Genomic DNA, 26721 nt, shown 5'->3' with positions numbered 1-26721 from the left:
TATACACAGCCTCTTATTTTTTCCCCATCCCAAACAAGGTCCTTCTTAATAGCCATCTCATCAAACATCAATGTTGCAAAAATTTGGGTTGTGCTATTCTCAACTTCAGAGGCAATTTTAGTGAAACCCTCCTCAGTAAAAACCTGGATGGCCACCCACTGACATTGCCCAACGGCGAAGCGTTCTTGGGTGGGGTAATTTCACAAATTTTCGTGAGTAACTGTATGCCTTGGCAGAATAAAAGTGTAGGGTCAGGGCAAATTTCCTTATTTGCTGAGAATAATGGCATACTTTAGCAATGCACTGATGTTCCAATAGCTCCTTCAACAAACCAACTACATGTTCACTGTTTAACATATCAGAAACTGAACTACATAGCCTTCTTCTCAAACCAGCAACTAAAGTCTGTAACTGCACTATTCTTCTTTTGTGTCATGCACTAAGTTGCTTCTTTTGCTTTATCCGCTTCTTTAGTCGCACATTCTCTACTTGTACTCTGTTATATTGTGTTTTCAACTCCTTAGGGCTTGGTAGACAGTAATTGTGGTCAGCAGAAACAGATGTGGGTCCGACAGGCACTGAAAGAATGCATTTACATCATAAGTTTAAAACAGAGTTACACCATAAGATTATAATAGAAAGTATGTAATTCAAAGTAATACGAACACCGAGTAAAATTAAATTATTGACTTACTTTGTGCTAATGATGTCACCGTAACAGCACTATCTTGCAAATTGTCGAAAGATCGCTTTCTGGGTTGTGGTTGTAATACTTTATCTTGCTTTTGTAAATGTGATGGAAAGTTAAAGATAGTAGGTACTGCTTTTGACAAAAGGCGCCTCTGGACATTTGTGTGGTACATATATTTCTCTTCAAAATGAGCTGAACAGAGGTAACTGGCTGTAGTAGGAAACCAGTTTTCTCACTTCATATTTATAACTCATCTTTTTGTAATTCCCTTATCTTTTAAAGGAAATCTGTAATCAACGATAAATAAATTACTTTCCTGCATTTGTCTTAACCATAATTACAGTTCCAATGCAAATGACTCTTTAATAAACATTAAAAAACGTGTGTCGTATTTCGGTACTAATATACTTACTTATAATACGAAATATTTGTTGTTTTATCGCTGCGATTTGTGCAGTTGAACGCTGAACACACTGCAGGCATGTTGACTTTATATTTTGTAACAAAAAAGTCAACTAGAAAAGTTAAATATTGCAGTAATATCACAACAGCTGACACACTTCCAACACAAACAACAGTAACGCTTTCCTAATGTTTTGACTAAGGAGAACATGGCGGCCGAGTTAGCGTTGGTTCCATGGAGGTAAAAATAAGAGGAGTTGTCATGACGTCACAAACTTGAAGCCGACCCAAGTCAAGATCCGCCATGTTAGCTACCCCAAAACATTCGCTTCTGGTAGTTTGATTTCGTGTAGTTGTGAAGTGTTTTGATAAAAAATGCCGGCTTGCGTCGCTTACTGGTGTACTAATCGTTCTGATTGTAGTCTAAAGTTTAAACAAATCACATTTCATCCCTAAGTGGACTTATTTAATCGCTATTTTCTTATATATACTTGAAATTCTGATGCACTGTGAAGTAATATAGTATGGATTTATTTCTGTGATTTGACTTTAGATTTCCTATCAGTCCAATGCGAAGAACTCTCTGGAGGTGAGCAATACACTTGGTTTTCATTGTTTGGTTATTCCCAAGTAACTGAAAAGTCCTGGCAATAAATATTCTGGAAATGTAGACTAATGTTTTAAAATGCGATAATTTAATATAAAAGTAGTGTAACTTCATATAGTTAATTAAATCTTCAGTAAAATCTGTGGAACACATGTTACAGTGGTTAAATTATGAGTACTTAAGGTTTACATATTTGTTAAAGCAAAGTTCCCTATCAATGTCCAGGCTACTTAGATCATTATATTAATCACTGTGTTGTCGTGTTAACCTGTAAATTGCTGTTATTTGCCACACTGAATGTCACTTGGTAGGTACAATTTAAAAACAAAGTAGATGTGTAAACTACGATGGGCCTGACAATCTTAAATTCCGTTCTTTTCCTTCGTAATTTAACGAACCTTTCACTTTGTTGACATGACAGCTGGCTTGTTTATATCGTCCCTGCATACATCTATGGGACACCAAAGGAAATAAGGCAAGTTTCTTGCAAACCTGAACATTTGAAAATGCAACGAATACAAATCGGTGCCTGTAAACTATCAATCACTGTTTTGGAGTTCTGGCTTTATCAATTATCGGCACACACACAATGAAAGTGAACAGAAATGGATTATTAAAGCACGCTTTTCACAGCACATACTTCTCTTCTCGGTTATTCGTTGTATAAACAAAAAGGAATTACAGTACTGAGGCCAGAAGCTTCATATTTTGGTGTCGTATTACTGCATCGAGTATGCATTTAAGACCAGAAAAACGATTGAAGTTGCATTCCTTATGCTGTGTTGTTCACTAAAACAGTGTAACATTTACTATATAAAATAAATATCGCGTGCACACGACAGAAATAACGAACACGAAAGAATTGTAAACACTCGTCTACTAATGTTTTGGGGGATCCAAGATGGCGGCAGGCCCCACCCACTGGCTTCAAAACAACGTACAGCGTAAGTCTGTAGCGCCATCTCCCCTTATTCTACCTCCATGGTTGGTTCCCGCTAGGAGCGCTGTAACTAGTATCTCAGCCACTCTATGAAATTTTAACTCGTTGGTGTGAACACACCACATTTGCAGTGATCTTTTGCGGAGGATGCTAAGTTCACCAGACTTGGATACGATGTGACGTCATTATGACGTACACACGCTACATCGAAAACGATAGAAACCGTATATCAACTATTCGACTTTTGTGAACTTTCGAGAGGTTGTGACAGGGTAGCGCTGTGCTCTGCGCCATTCGTTTGTGAACAGTAGACTCCAAAGCTGAACTGAGTATATGATAACCTAACACATTGGTTCTCCGAGTAAGAGACCTTTGCTGTTGCCATCTTCTGCAAGCTGCATCCAGCAAAAGTAACGAGACTTCTGCATAGTTTAAGGTATCCGCTCATGTTGTGATGCAATTCGTATTTTGCATAATCTTGTCGTAGCAAATTATACTGCTGACATAAACCACATTGACATGGCCAGGTACATGCTAAAACTATTGTGGTTGTGTACATGACATAATAAACAGTACGTCTGGTTTATCATACCACCGTGGAATGCTTTGACACTGCATTCAATTATTTCATACGTCAATCAGTACTAGACACTAACCTTTGGTTATGATTACATTGAGAAATCCACTTCCCCTCGTATTTCATCTCCGGTCGACGATTTTTCTTCAACAATGCCTCATATTTTTCTTTTTAAGTTCGAAATTCAATCATTCTACACACCAGTCATTACTGGACACTAAGGTACCTGTCTCTGCGGTCCGAGTGTAAAATTACTTGGAATTATGGTTGATAAAAGACTATCTTGGGATGGACATATAAATTACTTAGCTAACAAACGTGCACGAGTTCTCCTTCAGCTATATAAATTAAGAAAAAAAGTCAGCAAGACTGCTACAATGTAATATGTACTGACAAGACCAATTGTATGAAACCATACTAAAATGTTGATAGTAAATAAATATTATTTTCGGCGTAAGCATTCAATACAACAATCATACAATCTAATCTGGTCGGGACATAAGAAGACTTCACTTTCTTACGAAACGTGTTGTCCGTGGTGTTTTCAAGGCCACGGTCAGGAATATTTCTACTACTATCCAGCTCTTTTACTTTTATTTTGGCGAAGTACATATACGCTGCCACACTGAGCTGTTTTCAGAATCGCACATGTCAAATCAAACCACTAGCAGACGACAGTTTAGAATCTTGAACGTTCGTAAAAGTCGATAGGTGTGTTAATCGACTAAAGCGTATATACGTCATAATGACGTCACATCATATCCAGGTTGGGTGAACTTAGCATCCTCCATCTTTTGCATGTACAGACATATGCGCCGATGTCAGCGCAGACAGATCGTTGCGTGTGAACCGGGCTTAATTCAACAACAGCATTGCCCACAGTTCCAAATTGTTCACTTTTAATGAAAGGCACTCAAACAGATGTATGCTCTCTCATAGGTATAAATTCTACATCATACTGGTAGTTTATATTTAGTCTAAAAGACGAATAGCCACTTCTCTCAGGGCCGTCTGTACAATCGCTGATAGCAGGCGTCTTAAGCTCTGTTCTCGAAAAAGCGCGAGAAAAGAATTATACGAACCCGGAAGAACACCTAACTGGAGAATAGAGTCGGGATAACTTACGCGACGATTTCTGGCCGGTTAGCGAACATAAACGGGGACTAAATTTTCAAGATGGCAGGAATAGTGACAGATGCAGACAGCGATTGACTAGATTTTGGATGAACTGTTCATGAGAATGAGGACGAGAAAGGAGAAGAAAATGAAGCAAATTCCGAATTTATGTCAATATTTCGCTTATCATAGAATGCTGTATTTCATCTTTTCAAACTTGTACATGAGAAACTGGAGCATATGACAGGTGAGACTGTTTGTCTGTTTTCTTAAGTAATACAGTTTATTTGCAATAATATGCGTTTGATTTCAGTACTTTCGTGTTATGTGGCATTAGAATGACGATTCGTGCAAAAAATAATCTTGTTTATCTTATGTGTGTTACAAATGCTGTAATAGTGGAAACGACTGTGTCGCAGTGTTTAGCAGTGCCATATCAGACTGAACCAAATCGAAAAAAAAACGCTAGTTGTGTGTACTGTTTGTGTTAACAGGTTTTTGTTTTAGACAAAGCATCGATTTTTCATATTGCAAAACGTTTTGATAAAACAGTAGTGTCCCAGTTTCACTCAGCCACATTACATCAAAAGCAGAAAATATTGTTTTTATTGGGAACGCCACTGTTTGTAAGCCCAACAGCAGTGTCAGAACAACTTTCCACTTTTGTGAAAATATCAGGATCACAGGCCCATTAACGCTTCAGAGCAACACCATTGTCTTCCACCTACCATTATTCACTGAAAAAACACAGTAAGATGAAGAGCAAAGTTAGCATTGCCCCCCCTCTCTCTCCCTCTCCCTTTCCCTCTCTCTCTCTCTCTCTCTGTTTTTTAAAGGTGATGCTTCTCCAGGTATATAATATAGCTGCTGCGTTTCTCAGTTGTTATTATTATCCCCATAAGCCTACCAGTATTTATCACAAATTGTAATAGCTATATATGTATATTATCAGGGCAGAAAAGGAGTCTAGTTATTGAATCTGCATAGTTTTACAATGTGGAAGGAGTGCCTGGAATGGTGTGTTTTTAACTTTCCTTGAATACCAAATTATTTTCAGTGTCCTTTATGTCAAACTGTAGCTAGTTGAAGGTAACTTAAACTGAAATATCTTATATTGGGATTAAAGAAGTGTCCGATTCCACCCATCTTTTTTTACCCATGGCGTCAACAAACACGAAAATACGTTTAAATAAGACAATAACATCTCCCTCCAAAAATGCAGTCAAATTAACGGGACAACCACAGGAAATTTGGATGTTTTAGTGAGGGGACAAGCTAACTATAATAGTAAAAAAACACACCACAATACCAAAATACACAAAATTATGAAAAAAAGTCTATAGAAATTGGACACTTCCCTTGACCTATATAGCTCAACCGCAGCTGACGATACCATAACACCAACACCTACAGCAAAAACTACAAATATTGGAATCAGAGATTTCCCTTGACCACAGCTCACGAAACCAAAACACCAATACCTGCATATAAAACTATGGACACTGGAATAGGCCATTTCCCTTTACCTGTATAGGTCAACCATAACTACTGATACTGAAAAACCAACACTTACAACTACAAAAAACAAAACCAAAACCACAACACCTCAAAAATCCAAAAGTATAACACCATTACGTAAATTAAAAAACATTCAATACACAATAAATACACAAAACATTACAACTCGGAAAAAATAGACCCAAAAAACAATTACTTACCACCAACAAATTTCGCCACACACACACACACACACACACACACACACACACACACACACACACACACAAACATATTCACTCAGAGGTCGCCATCAAACACAACAAGACGACATCTACAAACACAACCAACTCATAAACTCCACGTCCTAATGACGTCACACACCACAACACCTTTACGTCATGGGTCAAAGCAGACTGGTGGAATCGTACTCTTCCGTTTCCCCTTATATTGTACTTGTATGAAGTGCCATTGCTCAGAAATTAATGGCGTATAATAATGGTTTAATGTAACAAAAAGTTTGATAGTGCATTAATGCCCCGAGTTTACTCAGCCATATCCATATCAGAAAATATTGTTAACTCTTATCTCCCACTGGGACAACAACATTCCATCTTTTAGTGAGTGCTTCAGAGCAACAAAACAAATCGTCCACCACATAACATTATTCCCATCTTTCTTTCTTTTGTTGTTGTCTTGTCCCACAGTTGCGCAGGGTCGGCATGGTTAGGATGGAGTTGGCAAGGTTAATTTTAAGCGACGGCCAGATTCCCTTCCTGCTGCCACCCCATACCCCCTGGAACGGAATTAGTGTACCCCAGCTGTCTGCATCTAGTGTAATCCATGGAATAGTGCGAACATGGTCAGATGTATGCGAGTCGTGTAACTGAGGTGGAGCATGGAGACCTGCCAGTATTCACCCTGTGGGATGTGGAAAACTACCTAAATACCACATCCAGGCTGGCCGGCACACGGCCGATGTCAGTAATCTGCTGGGCAGATTCGATCCAGGGCCAGCGTGCCTACACGAGTCCAGGATGCAGCGCATTAGCGCTCTTGGCTAACTTGGCAGGTAGCTAGTATTATTCCCTCAAACATATAAATTATTTGTGCTTATTCAAGCTAAGTTTACCACAGCGAAATTAACAAGAAATTCTTTTTTTTTTTTTTTTTTTTTTTTTTGTAGCAAGCTATAGCAGATAGCTGTTGTGTCTCTCAGTTATTAGTATTATCCACATAACCCCACCCATATTTATCATAAAGTAATTGTTATTGTTGTGTTACAAGAGCGCAGGTACTTATCATTCAGCTAATAGGAATATTTAGTTACTGACTCTACTAATCATAGTACCGGCTGGCAAGTTAAGTTTTTAAATTTCGATTGACTTGTCTCATGTCATTCTTTTTTTTTCTTTCAGAAATGATTCTGTGCCACCAATGAACGATCTACTACAGATGCACAAATGTCTTGCCTCTGGTGATTTCAATCTGTCCATTGGAGATTTCATTGGTATTGGCAAGGAGACAGTCAGCAGGATTATAAAAGCATGTATATGACAATGGTCAACATTCACAAGAGACAGTTTTGCTAAGTATCTCAGTTCACTAATTAATTAAATAAAAATAAAATAAACAAGTGTGTATAGATTAATGTAATTTTATTTTGAAATAATTTGTTTTAATTTTTATTTTCTGATACTAATTTTGAGATTTATGCTATTTTTTAACCAGTGCCATTCTTTCTCCCTTCTCTGGTTCTTGTGAAGCTATTTTCGAAGCAGTGCTATCTGCAACTCTGCTAATTCTTTCAATGTGAGAAAAGGTATTTTTATTCCGATAACAAAACTGACACTTCTCAGCTGAGATGACTGCAGGAAAGAAGGAAGAATTCGGCGAAGGTGTCAGGCCTCCAGTTACTTCCCCTTCTCTCTCACATTACTTACAGCTGCTAGAGATTATTGGACAAGCATAAAATTATTTATGAAACAGTTACTGTTCCTCAAACATTTGGGCTGAGATACATTACCAGCCTCCAGTTTACCATGTGCATAGTACATTTCTACCCCAGGATTATAAAAATAATAATGGTGGCTTCTTGTAAATGTTGGCATCTTATTTCCCATATATATAATCAATATGATTAATAATCACAACATAGAAACAGGATTTATACATGCATAATAACTGGAAATGTTAATGCACAAATAGTGTGCAATAATTCAGCCAGCTTATTTTCTATAAAACACCTGTCACAAAGTCGTGAATACAGCAAGCTAGTCAGTAAGACCTTTTAGCATTTTCAGTCAAATCATTCTCCAAGATGTCTGTGTTGCCACAGTTTGTTGGAGAGACTGACAAGACCAACTATTTCACAAAGGAGACCACATTTCAGTTGCTTCTATATTATGTGCCTACTTACAGTTCACATACGTACAACTACATTTGATAGAATGCTATCATGTGTAGAAATGTTGCATCTGAATCGAACTGTCTGTCACATGCTTCTGTTGACAATTTATCAAATCGTGTATTTCATGGTACACAATTTGGAATGTGCATTCCATCCGAGGGTTGCCATTAATCTGTAGCCTTTGCTGCTTTTTCTGGGCATTAATATTTGTTTCTTTCTGAAGAAAAAAGGGTATGTCTGTTGTAGTTCTTTTGTCAATCTGTGTCAAGTTGTTTGTGAATTGAAGCTGTTGCATATTTTTTCCAGTAATTTGTTTGGAAATTTAGAAAGATCTCTTACTGGTCAAACAACAAATATATAATACTTTAATTTCAAGTTAAATCGTTATATATGTGTACCCTACCAATTTAGTTAAATGATTTGTACTAATATTTTCATTAAATGAGACTGCAGCAGTTTTCGTGTTTTCTACTACACTCTTGAACTCCTTTACAGTATCTACCAGCGCTGAAGTGTTCTCAAGCAAATAGGTTTTTCAATCTGGAAATCTTTATCACTAATATTTGATATGTTATTTCTGCAGACGACGACTATGTAAACATGAAATGACGTATACGAAGATACCCAGAGAGCTTTTCAGTTGTTGCCAACTTAATTCGTCATGAATGCTATTCTGGGAATAACTAACTGGGGAATAAAATGGCGCCATACAATGCGCACTCCAAGTTAACCTGTGGTGAGCCTATTCCTCAGTTAGCTGCCCCTGGGTTTATGCTGAGATTGTACATTGGGACCTCAGAAATTGAAATGTGAATTCAACTAGCAATGTATTCTTTGTGTTGCAATTAAGTTTAGTTATAGCAGCACTCTCCGTATGGCATACAGTGCTGTAAGGTATTGCCTTTACATGAAAATGTGACATTGATTTTTTCGTCTGTCTTCTAAAGAAACACCAAATGTGATATGTATCATTTGCAACCTGGAGTTACTACATTCTTAATGATGTTTTGAATGACTAATTACTTACTCTGACTATTCAACACTTTATTTGCTGTACATAAGCTATGCAGACCAAATTTGTGCTTATGTAATGTACATACTTAACAGAACAAAGAACGGTTGCAAAACGGGACTACAGCTTGAGTCATATATAATAAAACTGAAAAATGAATTTTTAGTTACATAAGCTGATTTACAACGTTTATAGTTCAAAACAATGACCCACAGGTGTGGTTTAAAAAGGTTTATTTAAATCAAACCATTGTTTTATTTGAATAAGTATCTTCAAACTGTGCTCATGGATCGGTATTGTCCAAATTATAAACGTTACAACTATACTACAGTCACAGTTCTCATAGTGAATATTTTTCACAAGATAGTGAGAAGCTGATATCGTGTAGCCTACTCAGTAGATGTTGAGAATTCAATGGAATTTAAGGCTCTATTCACAAAATACAGTAATTCCTTCATTTCACTCCCAATACTAAATGAAAAGACAAACTAATTAAGAAGATACTTTTCCTAGCCTACAAGACTGGTCTATATTATCATACATAAGGCGAGAGATATCTTAGACCTTTAGGTTTAATGATACATGACATTTTTTGTATGCATTAGGTACTTCAGATTCGATTGTGTTACTCCATATGTTAGCATTATGCAATGCTATGCTCTCTTGTCATGGCTGATCATATGCTAGGTAAGACACACTGTATAAACTGCTGCCATAATCGGTTGTTTGTTATGACAGAAATGAATAACTTCAACAATTTCAAACAAAAACTTCCAGTGCATCTTAGCAATTAAAATTTTGATAGTGCACTTCTTTTGTTGTACTCTTCCTGCATACAGATTTCAGGGTGGGTTTCGACATGTCAGATTAGGCCATTCTCTTCAAGTCTTCAAGTGAGATGATCATCTCTAGAGGAAAGGCTGCCACTGATGACAATCCTGCATGGACGACAGGTACCTAAAGTTCAGGACTCGCATTGATGTCATCATTACAACTAACTTGTACATGCGATAGTCTCTTTCCTTTAATCTCAGATGCTTATCATCATCAGCTAACGAAAATGCAAAAGTGATTGTGCTGAAAATCGCAAATGAAAAGTATGTTCATCCATTAGAAATATGTAAATCAAAAACAACAATCAGTGACAAACCACAGCTTTTCAAATCTGTCATTTTAGCAAAATATAGTCGCAGTATTATTACTGGAGGGGACTTGTTGGAGGAATTACAAGGAGTCATAAACTGTGAAAGATCAGTGCTTCAGACTAACAAAGCTGTTCCAGCAAGCACAAACGACAAAGATTGCCCTGGGCAGTTGTTTCCCACTGTGATAAGGAAACACCAGTGCACGAGAGTCACCAATAAGCATTTCAGTGGAAGGACTGGACATTTGGGTTTTGGATCGTCATTCACCATTCCTTGCCCCCAAAATGATTCATTCATAAAAAGTTGAAGAATTAAAACAAACAATGAATTTTACACAAAAATATGAGGGTTCTGTAAACCCAGAGAAGGTTTACGATTTTAATACAACAGTTTGACCATATAAAGCTTTGAGGAAGCAATGCAATATTTTAATCTAAAGTAACTTCAGAATTTGTTTAAATGACTGTAACAACAACACCTTAGTGGATGAGAGGTCAGTAAGTAACACTTCGTTTTGCATTAAGCAATTAATAAAAATTTAGCAACTAACAAAGGGTCAAACGAATAATGACAATTCTCAAAAAATATTTCCAAGAAGATGACGAGCCCTAAGGGGCAGCAGTCATGCAAATAACAATTTGCCACTAGAAAGAACAAGACAATAGCAATAAAAGTAGAATCATTTAGTAGGTTCCAGCTCACTTTTCATTTTCTACTGAAAATCATTCATTTCACATGTTCTTTTCACTAGAAAACGAAAATTTACCTAGAACCTACTAAATGGATTTAATATAATCCATTCTTCTGGTCTAAATCAGAAAAATTAATAACAATGAGTATATTTGGTGTCACATTCACCAAGTTTCAAAAATGGTAATTTTTCATTCAAAAGGTGAATGAAAGAAAATAATTAAAAGAATTATGGTGACTGTAATAAGCCTATTCTTTACCTAAAATTTTCCCAGTAATAAGCTCTTATGATCTGTTGTTTGTATATGTTTTCTGAGGCATGGCTTTTGCTTACAGTTTTACCACATTCACATGTAACTTTAATTTTCTGATTTCTCGATAGGCTTTCTTTAGAAATCCAACGATATCCATCTTTTCATTATTTATCTTTATAAAATTCATTAATATTCTTTTTCTCTAGACAGTGACCACACTGTTTTAGCTGTTTGACATTTTCCATTTAAAGATCATAAAATTTAATAGGAAAAGTAAAATTTTCAAAAAATTTTCTCTGAATGAAATAAGTATCATTAAGTTCATTCAAAATGTTAACATTCTAATTTTTTCAGTTTTTATTTTCTCTTTATTTCTGAAAATACTTCTAAATGAAATGCAAACAAGTTGTTAAGATTTCTGTATCTTTTTCAAATTTTTTATTCATTTATATATTTAAAATTTTTCAGTAAGTATTCTGCGCTGTGCACCATAAGTTAAATTTTTCTTGCCATATATTGTTACATACGCTAAAGTACCTGTAGGAATATTTTCATTGAGGGTTGTTCAAAGTTTTGTAGTCATTTTCTGTGAAGATGCAGTATTCTTTCTGTGACTCGTGTTAATCACAGAGACATGATAGCTCATTATGAAATTACATGGAGTTATGCTAGTGTCTGATATGAGAAGGTGACACGTTTACAATTGAGAAATGTGTCAGTTGCTTTGAGAAAATTATTTTGATAATTAATATTCCACATATCTCGTGGGGAAAATTTCGTTTCTTCTATTCTTCAAGTATAAATTCTCTAGATTGACGTGGTCAAATAATGAAGAGTCAAGTAACTGATTATTTTTACGATTTGTGTGAAGTGTAACAAATACGATCTATGGCTTATCAAATTTCACTAAGTTATTTGTGATATCTAGTTCGAAATTTTTCTCGCCATTCAATCCTGCAACTTCTACAGTTTGTAGTTCATAAAAAGATATTGGAATTTTGGATTTTTCGAACTATTTTCTCGTTGTTCTAACTCATAATTTGGTTCATATTTAACAATTTGTCCATTGATTCTATTACAGTCCACTGATTCTATTATAGTTTTTCCTTCCTTACGAAGTGTGTATTAATTGCGTCTCCAGCATCATTATCATCAGGCCCTCTAAGAATTGCATCTCCAGTACTAGAAGACCTAGTAAAAATTACTATTAAATCTGCTTCCCACATAATTCCTTCATAATCTTTAAAAAAATCTGTCAGGCATTGATAATGGATGAAGAACTTCGTTTTTCTTACTTTTTATTTTTCCATTATTAAGACTGTGTCCTTCCAAGCTTATTTTATCAGTAACAGAGGAAGAAAAATAGAACATAGCAGTTGATGAAAAAACGGATGTTTAATTCTGGATATTATTTCCTTTCTTTATGGTCACAAAATCAAACGGTTTTGCTACATAATTATCAATTAATTTTTCATCGAATTTTCCATCATATGTTGGATAATCTGATTCTGATCCGTCTAAATTAGCTGCAACAGTTCTAATATTCATGTATAATTTTGCATGATTCAGATGAAGCCATCCATCTCCAATATTTACTTCAATTACAGTACATTTAAATTATTTTGTGTTTTCTCATTAACAAGGAATGAGTAAAACTGATAACTCCCGATTTTGTTCGTGATTTATTAAGGATAAATTTATTAAGACATTTTTAAAACAACTGTTACATAAGCACAATTAAAGTCAATCAGAGTATCATTTTCATTGGTTACAGTAATTTTTATATTTTGAATAGAATCAAAAATACTATCTACAGGATAATGTGGTTCATAAATTATTGGTCTTCCAAATTCAGCATTTGGTTTAAATCAAGCAATAACATTAGAGTCCCTATGAAAATGATCAGTATGTTTAACAATCATTCCATTAACCAAATTAAAATTTATATTAATTAATTCGAATGCAATAATTTTAGGAACATCTTTCATAACAGTTCTTATTAGCTTCAATAATTTCGTTATTAAATCCTAATATACTACCAGTACTATCTTTTACATCCACATACAATTTTACAACACTTTCAATAACAACTCTATCTAAAATTTCATCTGCTTTAATATGTATATTTTGACTCTTCGAATGAATAAATTTTTCTAAGGTTTTAAACTATGCTGTCCAACAGAAATTTCTATTCTTTTTACATCAATGTAAAGTTTATTATTTTTTGATACAATATTTGTAGTTAAAACATCGAATAAAACGAAAGAGTGAAACACTATTATAAGTGTCTCTTATTGGACCGGTTAATCTTCTTTTAAAGAAAAGATGACTTTTCACTTACCTGATATAATGTGCTATATCCCATTTTCTGTTAACGAAATTTATTAAATAAATGGCAGATTGGGAGCAAAAAATAAGAATTCCAGAAAATAAGCTGGTCAGAGTGGCCGAGTGGTTCTAGGAGCTTCAGTCTGGAACCACACAAACGCTACGGTCGCAGGTTCCAATCCTGCCTCAGGCATGGATGTGTGTGATGTCCTTAGGTTAGTTAGGTTTAAGTAGTTCTAAGTTCTGGGGGACTGATCACCTCAGATGTTAGGTCCCATAGTGCTCAGAGCCATTTGAACAAGAAAATAAATAAAAAATAACATGCTAAACGCTTGCCAAATCATATTCGATGTGTAACTGTAGGAAATTATTGTGGAAAAACAAGTTTTTGATGGACAACTATATTCTATCTCCAGGGGGTTTGATTTTGAATACAATTCAGCATTTGTATGTTTATTCAAAAAGTTTATGTCATCCAAAATATCAAAAATTTATGAAAAGATGTGAAAAAATTGAAGATAAAATTTAAAAAATTGTTAGTTTAATCGAAATTAATAATGAAATTATTCAATTAGATCGATGTTTAGATAATTCACTAGTAGTATTTGATGATTTCATTCTCTAAAATCAAGGTATATTTAGAGAATATTTTGCTAGAGGAAGATATAAAGGAATATATTGTTTTTATTTCACTCAAACTTATTTAAAAATACCGAAACAGTCAGAGATAATCGTCTTTCCTTAAATACACTCCTGGAAATGGAAAAAAGAACACATTGACACCGGTGTGTCAGACCCACCATACTTGCTCCGGACACTGCGAGAGGGCCGTACAAGCAATGATCACATGCACGGCACAGCGGACACACCAGGAACCGCGGTGTTGGCCGTCGAATGGCGCTAGCTGCGCAGCATTTGTGCACCGCCGCCGTCAGTGTCAGCCAGTTTGCTGTGGCATACGGAGCTCCATCGCAGTCTTTAACACTGGTAGCATGCCGCGACAGCGTGGACGTGAACCGTATGTGCAGTTGACGGACTTTGAGCGAGGGCGTATAGTGGGCATGCGGGAGGCCGGGTGGATGTACCGCCGAATTGCTCAACACGTGGGGCGTGAGGTCTCCACAGTACATCGATGTTGTCGCCAGTGGTCGGCGGAAGGTGCACGTGCCCGTCGACCTGGGACCGGACCGCAGCGACGCACGGATGCACGCCAAGACCGTAGAATCCTACGCAGTGCCGTAGGGGACCGCACCGCCACTTCCCAGCAAATTAGGGACACTGTTGCTCCTGGGGTATCGGCGAGGACCATTCGCAACCGTCTCCTTGAAGCTGGGCTACGGTCCCGCACACCGTTAGGCCGTCTTCCGCTCACGCCCCAACATCGTGCAGCCCGCCTCCAGTGGTGTCGCGACAGGCGTGAATGGAGGGACGAATGGAGACGTGTCGTCTTCAGCGATGAGAGTCGCTTCTGCCTTGGTGCCAATGATGGTCGTATGCGTGTTTGGCGCCGTGCAGGTGAGCGCCACAATCAGAACTGCATACGACCGAGGCACACAGGGCCAACACCCGGCATCATGGTCTGGGGAGCGATCTCCTACACTGGCCGTACACCACTGGTGATCATCGAGGGGACACTGAATAGTGCACGGTACATCCAAACCGTCATCGAACCCATCGTTCTACCATTCCTAGACCGGCTAGGGAACTTGCTGTTCCAACAGGACAATGCACGTCCGCATGTATCCCGTGCCACCCAACGTGCTCTAGAAGGTGTAAGTCAACTACCCTGGCCAGCAAGATCTCCGGATCTGTCCCCCATTGAGCATGTTTGGGACTGGATGAAGCGTCGTCTCACGCGGTCTGCACGTCCAGCACGAACGCTGGTCCAACTGAGGCGCCAGGTGGAAATGGCATGGCAAGCCGTTCCACAGGACTACATCCAGCATCTCTACGATCGTCTCCATGGGAGAATAGCAGCCTGCATTGCTGCGAAAGGTGGATATACACTGTACTAGTGCCGACATTGTGCATGCTCTGTTGCCTGTGTCTATGTGCCTGTGGTTCTGTCAGTGTGATCATGTGATGTATCTGACCCCAGGAATGTGTCAATAAAGTTTCCCCTTCCTGGGACAATGAATTCACGGTGTTCTTATTTCAATTTCCAGGAGTGTATTTTCGGACAAGATGACACAATATAAATAATATTTATCATGAGTTGTTGTTGGTAGTTTAAAGCTTTATGATTTTAAAGAAATTTTGAAGTAAATGTTAGAATGATCAATTTGGATTTTTTATGATATACATGACTAGAGAACCAACTGAAGGTAAGTTCAGAAATAAAATACAGAATTTCATAACAACATAAATGTTAAACATAATCGTAAATGCTAAGCATAAACAAAACATTAGTCATTAAAAATGATTTATTAATGTTTTTCATCACTAAGAAATGTTCGCAAAATATGATGCAGAAGTCGCTAAAAAACTTAACGAAATAAAAAGAAAGCTGAAGAATTCAAAGAACAGTTCAAGCTTTGGAAAAAAACAACCATGAACAGAATATGAAAAATATAAAAAAGAACAAGAAGTTACTGATAATGCAATTGAACAAGTAAAACAAGGTATCAAAGGATTAGGTGATAATGTGTTAAAAACTATTGAAGAAAATAGAGATACTGAAAAACAAATGACGACCAGTCTGAATATGACATTGGCAAATATGACTATACAAACATTAAGTGAATCAGAAATACGAGCTGCGCTGAATAAATATGAAGTAAAAAAGGTGCTGTTAAAAAGTAAATTATACAGTACAAAGACAGCAGTAAAAGGTAAGAGAATGATGCTAAAAAAATAAATTATAGTGAAAGAATGTTAAAGTATATTAATCATAGTAAAGTTGAAGTTTTTGGAACGAGAACTGTTGGTATATATAATTATGCTTATAAATTACCAGTTGAATTCAATGGAGATAAATTAATTATTGGCGAAAAGACATATGACGAAATGGATGGATTAATGAGTCTTTTAACTGAAAAACAAATTATGATAGATGATATGGATGAAACATTTGATGGTGTTGATTTATCTAATTATGCAGATATATCAATGAGGAGTATTATATTCTGACAGTAACCCAAATAAAATAAAATCGAGTAGAGTTAGAAAATATAAATATTTGATAAAATGAATTATTGATGACTATTTTCCAAACTTGAGAAGATCAACTATTCATTCTTCAGATTATTCAGAAATAAGTTCACCTGATAAAATGGGTAAAGGTTTAGTAAAAAAAAATATTCTGAAAAACCAGTTGAATATATTTGGATGAATGATGTTAGAGATTTAATTTACAGGTTAACAGTAATTCATGGTGAAGAATTAGCTGGAAATAAAAATTATCATAATGAAATAGTAGGAATACTGCAAATGTTAACAAACAAATTTAGTTATTTTATATTTGACAATCCCAAAGGAATTCTATATTTGATTAGATTTTTGAATTATTTACCACACACTTTTTAGAAAAGTGAAAAACATGGTAAAGGATTAGTAAATGTTTCTTTAAATAATTTACTAATGCCAGACATGCTTCTACCAGGATATTCATACTGCAGACCTTTTACTAAATTAGGAGCAAGAGTAGTATGTGGTGATCCAGGAAAAAATAACTTAGACTAAGCTTATAAGAAACATTATATTGCTTATCATGATCATAAATAATTAGAATCTAGACATCAAGTGATAGAGAACTTCAATTACCTACAAAAGAAAGAGTGCATACGAGTGATCCTTCATTAGGAGAAAAATAGCTGCAACTGCAGTTAGAGGAATAATGTACGGAAAACGAAAATTAGTATGGGTACTGAACTAGACGAAAATTGATAGTGATTATCAAATTATTAATCCTTATAAATTTTTATCTATATAAAACAAGAACATTTCAGTTGATTATATTTTGCTACCAAGTGTCAAGACTAAACTAAAGTCAATTAAAGTTCAATTAAATGATGAACAGGTTCATAGTATTGAACCATTTTTATCTGATGCATAAAAAAGGAAGAAAGAGAAAAAACTGGCGGAAATTTACTTATTACATTAGGTGTTCTTGTTGTGAAAAAGATAATTTAATATCTAACAAAAAAGAAAGAAGGAAAAGGACTAACACAACACAAAGCCAGATTTCTTTGTTTACCATTAGCTGCATTCCCATATTTAGCAACTATTGGTTCACTTGCTGGTGCTTCTGCAACTGTCGCAAATGTGGTAATAAACAAGAAAAATGCCAATGCAGAATTGGCAGAACAGAAAAGACATAATGAAGCAATGGACAAAAAAGTGGGTTTCAGACTAAAAAAAGCAAATAAGTTTCCAAAAAATAATCAAAAACTATAATAACACTTTATCGAATATTGACTTTGAAGAGTTAGTTAAACAATTAAAAATTAATCATTTTCATGGCATTTTTATTATTGATGAATTACCTAATGAAGCAAAGGATTTAGAATGCGTAATAGTTAATTTAGATACCTCTGATCATCATGGTACTCATTGGATTTGTTGTTATAAGAATAATAATGAAAATTTGTATTTGATTTACTTGGTAAAAATATTCCAGATAAACTGGCTTAATTTCTTGGTTCAAGCGAGTTGTACTATAATGGACAACAAATTCAGAATTCTGATGAAATAAGACGTGGTGTGAAAATTTGTGTTTTAAAATTATTGTGCATGAAATATAAGTTTAATCATGTCCATTATAATTATCCGGGCTGTTATGCCGTGGTTGGTTGATGAATTCTGTGTCGATTCCCAACGTTTCGTCTCCGACTGCGGGAGACATCTTCAAGGGGGTCTGTAGCTCAATGGAAGGTCCAACACACCCACTGGCTCGCTACTGACTGCCGCTAAATTCCGTGTCCGCGCGCTCCCACGCTGCGGCGTGACGTCACGTGTTTTGAAAACGTCAGTGCAATTGGCCGCTGTCCGTCGCCGTCGATCGCCGTAGCCATCACCCAGTAGTGGGCGGGTGGTACACATCTTCTTTAACACTGGCATCCATATGCCGTTTAATTTCACACCCTCCTCCTTACGGTTGAAATTATTAGGGTGTTTAGCGATTTCGATTGCCTCCCTGTAGAGCCTTTCGTAATATCCGCTTGTGGCAGCTTGTACTTGCGTCTCCTCGAAACGAATATTGTGGTTCCCTGGCTGGAAAGCATGCTCCGCAACAGCTGATCGTTCCGTTTCTCCTCTTCTGCAATTTCGCTTATGCTCTTCCAAACGTTTATAAACAGTTCTTTTAGTGGTACCCACATAAACATCACCACAGCTGCATGGGATCCTTTACACTCCAGCTTTTTCCAGTGGTTTGCGAGCGTCCTTGGCAGGCTTAAGGCATTCCTGTATCTTCCTGGTGGGCCTGTAAACTACGGTAATATTCCGCTTCGTCAAGATCCTCCCTATTCTTTCCGTTACATTTTTAACAAACGGCAGGAAAACCTTAGATTTTGCAGTAGGCTGTACGTCAGTATGATTTCTGCGTGGGTGCCTCAACGCACGTTTTATTTCGGCGGACGAATATCCGTTCTTCATTAGTGCATTGTGGAGATGTTCCATCTCAGCGTCGAGCAACTCAGGTTCACAAATATTTCTAGTTCTGTCCGCTAACGTCTTGATAACACCCCGCTTCTGTTGTGGGTGGTGGTTCGAATCCCGGTGCAAATAACGGTCCGTGTGCGTGGGTTTGCGGTATACTGAGTGGCCCAAACTACCATTTTCGTTTCTAAAAACAAGCACATCGAGGAAATGTAACTTGCCATCTACCTCCTCCTCCATTGTAAACTGAATTCTCGAGTTTATACTGTTCAGATGTTCGTGGAACCGGCTTAGTTCCTCCCTACCATGTCTCCACAGCACAAACGTGTCATCCACTTATCGGAACCATACATTTGGTTTTTTGCTGGCAGTACCTAAGGCCTGTTCTTCGAATTTCTCCATAAAGAAGTTTGCAATTACGGGACTTCGGGGGCTCCCCATAGCCACGCCATCCGTTTGCTCATAAAACTCTTCATTCCACTTGAAGTATGTGGTCGTCAAACAACACTTAAACAGTTCTGAAATATCGGCAGGAAAAATTCGATCCAGCTGTTCCAATATATCATTAAGTGGAACCATGGTAAACAGCGATACCACATCGAAGCTGACCAATATGTCCTCCGGCCGGACCACTATGCCATTCAATCTGCTGATGAAATGTGTCGAATTCTTTATATAAGAGCCCGAACGGCCCACATGTGGTTTTAGCAGCGCAGTCAAAAACTTGGCTAACGAGTAGGTGGGCGAACCAATGGCACTTAGTATCGGTCTTAACGGCACATTTTCTTTATGAATTTTGGGCAATCCATAAAGCCTCGGTGGTAGTGCAACCGAACTGCAGGGACCTTTCTGTACACTCTCTTCAATGGAGGACTTTTTTATTAACCGCGACACAGTTCTGAGAACGCTGTTAGTGGGGTCTTTATTCAGCTTCCTATATGCTTGCGGATCCAGTAGATCAGTAATTTTACTCCGATAGTCCGCCACATCCATAACCACCGTTGCGCTTCCTTTGCCAGCTGGGAGAACCAAAATACTATCGTCGTCATTCAGGAGTTTTAAAGCTCTTCTCTCACCCACAGTTATATTACTTTTCGGCGGTTTTGCATTGGCTAATATTCTTTCTGTTTCTAGACGGATTTCTTCAGCTGTTACAGAATCCACACTGCGAATTCCTGCTTCTACACTGGCTATAATTTCTTCTGTGAGCACAAAACGCGAACTAACAGCAAAATTTCCTCCCTTGGCAAGCACAAGCACAAAAAGTGAACTATATATGAAAATATACAGGTTCTCTAAACTCAAACAACAAGATTTCACAAACTTTCAAATAGAAAAACAATGGATATAATTTAATTTAAAGGAACTTCAAAATTTGTTTGAATGATTTTAACAAGAATCCCTTAGCGAGCAAGAGCTCAGTAACACTTCTTTTCATATCAAGCAGTTAACAACAACTTTGGCAATTAACAAAGGGTTCAATGAAAAATGATAATTCTCAAAATTTATTTACAACAGATAAAAAGCGCTAAGGGACAGCAATCACACTAATAATAATTTGACCCTAGAAATAACAAGATGATGACATTAAAGGATAAAATTAGATCCAGGAAAATGAGGGGATCACAATACCTGCCTCTTAAAATAATTTAAACAATATGTGATCGTCGCCATTAGCAGAGTCAAGAGACCCCCATACTCTTACTGAATACCGTGAGTGAAATTCTTTGTGTCACCAACATTTTTAGGAGGCATTAACATATGAACGTTTTTACTTTTAGGAATATAAAGTAACAGCAAACAATATACCAATCTCAATATGCAACTCGAAGATATGGTAACATACTTGTACAAAATCGAATTCTTTAACATAGAACTTAGTGACTACTTGGAGAGCACAAGCTATTAAAGTGAACACTTCCTAATTGTGTCAAAAATTTTGAGGGATAGTTCACAATGAATACAACTTATCTTGTAAATGAATTCTGTGCATAGAGTGGGCTCGAATAACACCATCACACACAATAGCCATAGTTAATGCCTCACTAGCATGACCACTCGTCAGTTGTCATGGGGTCAAACAGTGCACCAACAGACCGCTGGTGTGCAAAGCACGGATCACAAGACCCAGCCAGACTGAAACTTATGCAAGTGCATAGCAGTACAATGCCTACAAGAAATCAAGTTTAGCATAGATACCTGGAGCACAGAACATGCATTAACATTAGAGACACCCCAACCATGTGCATACCAGATCAGTTCAACTGACTAAGCCCAGAATACCTGACGCCACCACTATCCAAGCACACAATTTCAACTGAGTGTACAAAACATAAATTACGAACTCATAGGGCGCTACATCCAAATCAAGTGAACAAGAAATTTAAATCTTAAAACACTTGGGTCTAAACCACTTCAAAACTGCCATGTAACTAGTTCACCAAATATGCAATTATGAATATGCCTTAAAGTCAATGCTTATGTGATGCACAGGCAACACCCAAAATTCCCCAAAAAATACCTGGTGGAATAAAAAGGCTGTTGAAAATGACCTCTGCTCGGCCATAGACAGTTCTGTGTGAAACAGACCAAATGCCAGTACTGAAAAAGGCTAAAAAGGCAAATACCCACAATGATCACAGATTTTCAGGTAATAATGTCAGTGAAAAAACTCAAATCCTAGTACATATAACCTGAATTGCTATTCAGCACCACTCTCAACTTAACAGATTGTAGCACCAACCAGTCCAATAAATCGTGAATATGAATTCAGAGTTCAGGAGCAAACAGCAAACTCCACTTAAAACAACTTCATTGTAAACACACCAGTAGATATAGAGACCAGAGAACATTTTAAAATAAAACAACGTAAGCACAGGAAAATCACCTTAAAACATTCCCAAAATTTCATGGTTGACAGCATAAATTCTCTGATTGGTAGGTAAGTGAACCAGGTCAACATAACAACTGTTGACAGTCCTCAAGAGCTCAGGCTCTCCAGCTAGAGCAGAACACACTACAAGTACTGCTGATGCCAGCCAAATTGATGAATACTTTGCAAGACACTTGCTGGGCTCGTGATGCCCTCACCGCTCTCCACTGGCCTCTTTTCTCTCTGTCAGAGTGCGCCACCTCGACCACGAGTTGCAACCAACAATCTAAGATTAAATCAGCGAGCAGGGGTCTATATCCAGTGAGCCACGACGCACCAGCCCCTGAAGATCTTGTTATCCTGTAGTCATCAGTAACAAGACTTCCAATCGTCAATCTACATGTTCATTTAAATTGTGAAATGTTTTGTCTACTGCAAGAAGCTATTTAGCCTCAAGAAATAAATCTGCATGACAGTGACGAGCAAAAAGATTATGCGTGGTCAAGAACAACTTATATAACTAATTGTCATGAGTGTACCACCTCGTCTTTAAAGGTAAGTGGATAAGAACAGCCAACCCAGTCCAGAAAGGGCAGATTAGTGTTATAGATGAAGAATCGTGCTCCAGAACCACAACAGACAACGCAGCGGAGGATGCTAATATCGAATTGTCAATAGGATTTGACCTGAGTGGGGAAGAATGGCGCGGGATTAGCCGAGTGGTCTTAGGCGCTGCAGTCATGGACTGTGCGGCTGGTCCTGGTGGAGGTTCGAGTCCTCCATCGGGCATGGGTGTGTGTGTTTTTCCTTAGGATAATTTAGGTTAAGTACTGTGTAAGCTTAGGGAATGATGTCCTTAGCAGTTAAGTCCCCTAATATTTCACACACATTTGAACCTTTTTGAGGAAGAATGTCGTTGAGTGATAGCTGTTCTGCATCAGTTTTCAGAAGATTTCAGACCAGGAATGGAGAAAAGACAGACCTGCCGGCCTGTGGTGAAACACCTTGCCAATACTAGGGCCATCCACAAATGATCCAATACTCACATACTGTGTCGCCAGCTTAATGACAGATAGTCTGGGACAAGGTATTGAAGATCCTGGAAGATGATATCACTGAACCTTCAAAGAATCCTTAGTCCTCTTCTGTGGTCCTTGTGAAACAGGAGGATGGGACAGGGTGTTTCTGTGCCAACTACTAACAACTGAAGAAAATTACAAAGAAAGATGTCTATCCATTACTGCACATTGATGACACCCCAAAGTAAGGTATTTCTTAACTATGGACATGCAGGTATGCTACTGGAAAATCGAGGTTGATGTGGCTGACCAAGAAAAGACAGCTTTCATAAACCCTGACAACCTAAATGTGTTCAAAATTATGCTGTTTCTAATGTTTGTAATGCTCCAGCCACCTTCAAATGTGTGATGGACAACTTGCTTCGACAGCTTAAATGGCCACTTTGTCTTTGCTATCTGGATGACACTGAGGTTTTTTGAAGACATTTGAAGAACATCGAAGCCACGAGACAACTGTGTTGAAATGTGTTCACAAAAGTGCCTCTTCATCATACAAAAATAAAACTCTTTGAGCATGAAACGAATGCTAGCAGAGTCCATTCCAAGCCAGAGAAAATAAAGACAGTTGCAGTTTTTTGACTGCTTGGAACATTCGTGGTGTGGGAACTTTTCTTGTGATGTCCCCATTTTTACCAGCGATTCTTAAAGGACCGCTGCACCAAGGCATATCCCTTGCAAGAACTATTGTGGGTAGATGCCAAATTTTCCTAGAATAAGGTGCAAGAAGAATCGTTGCTTTTCCTTTTGGAGGAGCTATCATCTTCACCAGATCTACCACTGCATGATGAGAATGCTAAGCCAGAATTTCACACCCAGGATAGCGGTTTTGGAATAGACGCAGATTTAGTGCAAATATGGGTACTGAGAAGGTGACAGCTTGTTCTTCCAGAGTAGTCTTCAAGTACAAGGTGAACTACTCTACAAATGAAAAGAGTGCTTTCAGTTGTTAGGGCCATCAATAAGCTCTGACTGTATTTATTTGGCAAACCAATCAATGCTGTGATGGTCCACCATTCTCTCTATTGGTTGACTAATGTGAATATTCCATTCAGTTGATTGCCAAGATGGGCACTGTGGCTTCTGAAGTGTGATCTCACATTGGTATACAAAAGTGGACACAAGGACATCACTGCCTTTCAAGGAATCCTTTGGCAGAACACTACCATTTATACAAAATTTCAGTCACTGCTGCTGAACAGAGGTAAGATCCAGAGTGAGAAGAGTGCAACTGTATGAAAGACGCTCAAAAACAAAGGGCATAAACATACAAAACCTAGCTGCAAAGTGTTATGTGTGTGTGTGGTCCAATTAATTAACAGACCATTGTGTAAGAGGAACTATGGGCCAGTGGAGTGGAAATGTTTGCTTGTCATCTCATTTCATCTCATCTATGGCCAGCTATCCTGGAGCTTTTAAATGACACTACAGTATCTAGTCATCTGGGATTCATGAAGACTATAGACAGAATCACTGACCAGGTCTCTACCGATCAGTTAGACACTACGTGAGACACTGTAAGTAATGCCAATGATGGAAGCATGTGCTGCAATTACTTCTCATACCAATCACGCCTGTAGCTGCACCATTCTGTCGAATTGGAATCGACTTCTTGTGGAGGTTACCAATGTTAGGAACTGATGTACAACAGTTTACACTGACTATCTTACCCATTATGCTTGACAAAAGCTGTGCTGACAACTAAAATTCTGGAAATTGCGAAGTTCCTTGGGAAAGACATCACTTTGAAGCACAGGACGCTCCATGTGATTATCTCTGGTCGTGGAATAGTTTTTCAGTCGAGAGTAATGTCAGACGCAATTTCATGTTGCTATGTCATGCAGAGGATAACACATGCCTACCATCCACAAACGAATGGCCTAACAGAAACGTTTAATAAGTCGCTGACAGATTCCTTTAAATATAAATAATAAACAAATCTAAGATAACCCCACAATTGCAGTAACATTAAATAACTTTCTTTCTGTCAGTAGCAGACGACTTCAGTTTAAACACTCCTCTGGTTGACAGGACAAAGTTTCTAAGAAAAGGTTTTGGAAAGTTGAATATAATGCAGCTTTATCGTCTACCATCAGCTCTCTTAAAAATTAATCTTCAAGTGACTGTGAAGAAATGATGAATAGTGGTATATGGGGGCGGGGGGGACAAAATAATCTAATGGAAACTGATTACTAATTACTTACTGAATAATTTAAAAAAGCCGGCCGAAGTGGCCGTGCGGTTAAAGGCGCTGCCGTCTGGAACCGCAAGACCGCTACGGTCGCAGGTTCGAATCCTGCCTCGGGCATAGATGTTTGTGATGTCCTTAGGTTAGTTAGGTTTAACTAGTTCTAAGTTCTAGGGGACTAATGACCTCAGCAGTTGAGTCCCATAGTGCTCAGAGCCATTTTTTAATTTAAAAAATTGGAAAGAATAATTAAAAGAAATTAGAAGGCACACAAATCCTGGGTGATCTTTAACTGGCACTAATATCAACAGAACTTGAATGTCAATACATTTTAGGTCAACATTCATTATTTCCATTGTGCATAGAGCTGGTTAAGAAAATGCTGTTACCAGATCACCCCTCTGCTGACCACACAAATTCTTCTAGATTCGTTTTGATCCTCTTTGTGCAGGATTCTTGGTGTGGACGAAATGATGAACAGACTTTTTTTTATATAAATATATATCTATTCAAACTTAGACTTCCTAATCACTTTCATAACAGTTTTTAATGTGTGGTTGGAATACACATTTTTAAACAATAATGGCGCGGTGGAGCTCATCACATGTCTGAGTCCTACCACTTATAGAGACAAACGGGTAAAGATACAGAAATTAATCAATTGAAGAGCGCATCTCGTCTTTTTTCTGTTTTGTATCATGACATTATTGCTGGCACAAAATGACTTATTACTTTACTGTTGGTCATATATGGCTTGTATAAAAGGAAAAGAACGAAGGAAAAGAAGAAAAAATAATATGATCCATTAAAATTACCTCTCCCCTCCCACTGTCCACTGATGTCATGTGGAGGTGCACAGTGTCTGAGCTTATTTCCCATTTTGACGGTTGATAACCATATCTGGTATGGCCAATGGGTGTAGGCTTCATTTTCGGCCATTTGAGTTATCCTGTATGGTTGTCAATTTATAGGGGCATGTCAGCATCCTTTAACACACAAATACTTAAGTTCTCCTTCACGACAAATGCTTGCTGTAATCGCACAGTCCTATTGTTGACAGTCAGTATCTGCACAGTCTTTAGCTTGCGAAGCATGCCCGTGCAGCTCAGTGACTATTACCATCCCAGCTCGCTCTCCCATGTTTAATACAGAGCCAGTGTGTTTGTGTCATGCGTTCACAGTAGCTTTCCTGCACCAATTCGTGAAACTCGTGTTGAGCGGCGTGATCATTTGTGAAATCTTCGATGCAGTGAGAACTGGTTTCCATATCACCAGCCCAAGAAATTTATTTCACCTCGTCGCTCTCACTTATTCAATG

General features: G+C 37.6%; 1 protein-coding gene across 1 annotated transcript; it reads right to left on the bottom strand.

Moving 5' to 3' along the window:
- Positions 1-432: 432 nt before the first annotated feature.
- On the bottom strand, positions 433-26282 carry LOC124554691 (THAP domain-containing protein 2-like). Its single transcript, XM_047128354.1, has 3 exons — positions 26219-26282; positions 695-901; positions 433-578 (listed from the first exon to the last, which is right to left on the bottom strand). Exons 1-3 carry the CDS (start codon positions 26280-26282, stop codon positions 433-435), a joined length of 417 nt encoding a protein of 138 aa, XP_046984310.1.
- Between the last annotated feature and the right edge of the window lie 439 nt (positions 26283-26721).

Source organism: Schistocerca americana, chromosome 1, assembly GCF_021461395.2.
Source record: "Schistocerca americana isolate TAMUIC-IGC-003095 chromosome 1, iqSchAmer2.1, whole genome shotgun sequence".
Taxonomy (NCBI): Eukaryota; Metazoa; Arthropoda; class Insecta; order Orthoptera; family Acrididae; genus Schistocerca; species Schistocerca americana.
This window is presented reverse-complemented; position numbering and strand designations above follow the sequence as displayed.

What these genes read in the sequence shown, in the direction of transcription:
- LOC124554691 (XM_047128354.1), bottom strand. Translation starts at nt 26,282, where the DNA reads ATGGGAAATAAGCTCAGACACTGTGCACCTCCACATGACATCAGTGGA. An exon ending in TGGACAGTGGGAGGGGAGAG is followed by an intron (nt 902 to 26,218) that starts GTAATTTTAATG and finishes TTCCTACTACAG; the next exon opens with CCAGTTACCTCTGTTCAGCT. An exon ending in GGTGACATCATTAGCACAAA is followed by an intron (nt 579 to 694) that starts GTAAGTCAATAA and finishes GCATTCTTTCAG; the next exon opens with TGCCTGTCGGACCCACATCT.